The 1,777-nt window shown below is 42.8% G+C and overlaps 1 protein-coding gene across 1 annotated transcript; it reads right to left on the reverse strand.

Moving 5' to 3' along the window:
- Positions 1-787: 787 nt before the first annotated feature.
- On the reverse strand, positions 788-1,215 carry LOC124960341 (60S ribosomal protein L27-like). The gene has a single exon (XM_047519071.1). It carries the CDS (start codon positions 1,213-1,215, stop codon positions 805-807), a length of 411 nt encoding a protein of 136 aa, XP_047375027.1. The 3' UTR covers positions 788-804.
- Positions 1,216-1,777: the final 562 nt, after the last annotated feature.

A 1,777-nucleotide genomic window follows, 5' to 3' on the forward strand; every position in this document is an offset into this window, starting at 1 on the left:
TCTCCCTGCCATATCACTCAGTGGTGTAATTGTGCAGAAAAAAAATGTATTAAAATGCAAAACACTCAGTTGTACTTCTTTATGTTAAATCCCTTCTTCGCTCTATCTCCCTTTTAATTTTACAAGGTTTTCTCTCTCCCCCTTTTATAAAGAGGAGAGCTGGGTATGCAGGGAATCATTTCAACTCCCCTATAAATCTCCAAAATGAATACTTAAATTCGAGGAAAAAAATACATTCTTACACCTTTAATTTCCCTGCTATGAAGTGTAATGAAAAAGCCTGATTATTTTTAATTCTTCCCTTTAATAATTCAGCGGCGGAGTGATTTAAGACTAGGATTCATAATTACCTTTCCGCTTTCTTGGCAAATGGAGTTTTAATAGAAATGAGAGCTCTGGCGACCGAAATGGATTTCAACAGGTCGCTGCAGGGGTCAGGCCTGATACCAATTGATAGACGAGTGTTCTAGGTCCCCCAGGATGTGAGGTCTGGATTAGACACCTGGGCGCAGGTGGACGGAGGGGCGGTACATTGCCTGCGCTTGTTGGGAACCAGCTGTCAAAATAGTAACAGAAAGTCACAGTGTGGGTGTCGAATGACCCATGTGGCCTGCAAGGTAGAAACTGGTGAAAACAGCCAGCAGGAGAGTGTTCTTGATTAGCAATAATGAGCTCATAACTGTGATGATAGTGATAGGAGTTACCATTAATTGAGCAAATGCTATGTGCTTTGAAGTCATTCTCTCTCTCTCTCTTTTTCTTTTAAATTTTTGTTTTTAATGATGGAAATGACAAAAAAATCATCTAAAACCGAAGCTTCTGGAAGAACCATTTGTTCTTGCCTGTCTTGTACCTCTCTTCAGACTTAACCTTGGCCTCCCGATGGGCCTTACGTTTAAGAGCAGGGTCTCTGAAGACATCCTTGGTGACAACAGTTTTGTCCAAGGGGCTATCCACCGAGTACCTTGTGGGCATGAGATGATTGTAGTTATAATCTTTCACAAAAGTCTTGACCTTTGACCTTTTGGCAATTTTCTTCTTGCCCATGGCAGCTGTCACTTTGCGGGGATAGAGGTCAATTCCAGCCACCAGAGCATGGCTGTAGGGACGGTATAATGCACCATCATCAATGTTGTTAACAATGACAGCTTTGCGTCCGGAGTAGCGTCCAGCCAGGACCAACACCACCTTCCTGGGTTTCACAAACTTGCCCATTTCGATGGCAAACAGCCCCATCATTCTCTCTTCTAACCCTCACATAACCTATTCTATATATGGGGAAACTGAGGCTCAAAGAGGAATAAACAAGACAAACTCAAGGAAGATCACAGAGATGCAGTTTGAGCTCACTTCTATCTGACTGTAAAGCCACCATGGCCTTTACTGACTACCTTCCCAAGCAGTGCCTAGAGTCCATTACCCAGACCTGGGACCTGCCCCAAGGAGCTCAGGATGTGCAGACTTGCTGGCGGGGTGGGGTCCTGGAGAGACCTGTGCAAAGGGCCCCAGGCTCTGATCCATTGTCCATTAGCTTCCAGACACTGGGGAAATTACTTGGCTAAGCCTTAGTTTCCTCATCTGTAAAGTGGGGATAAAAATAAAAACTGACTTGTCTAGTTAAAGCAACTATAATGAGATTCAAATGTGAAAATACACATGAAAAAGTCTTGTAAATCCCAAATTGCTCTACAAAACTGAATCAGAATTACTGTTTTTTGATAATAAAAGACTTAAAATGGATCCGTTCCTATCCTACCCCAAAGTTGTTTCTCCTACC

The sequence above is a fragment of the Sciurus carolinensis genome, chromosome 11, assembly GCF_902686445.1.
Source record: "Sciurus carolinensis chromosome 11, mSciCar1.2, whole genome shotgun sequence".
NCBI lineage: Eukaryota > Metazoa > Chordata > Mammalia > Rodentia > Sciuridae > Sciurus > Sciurus carolinensis.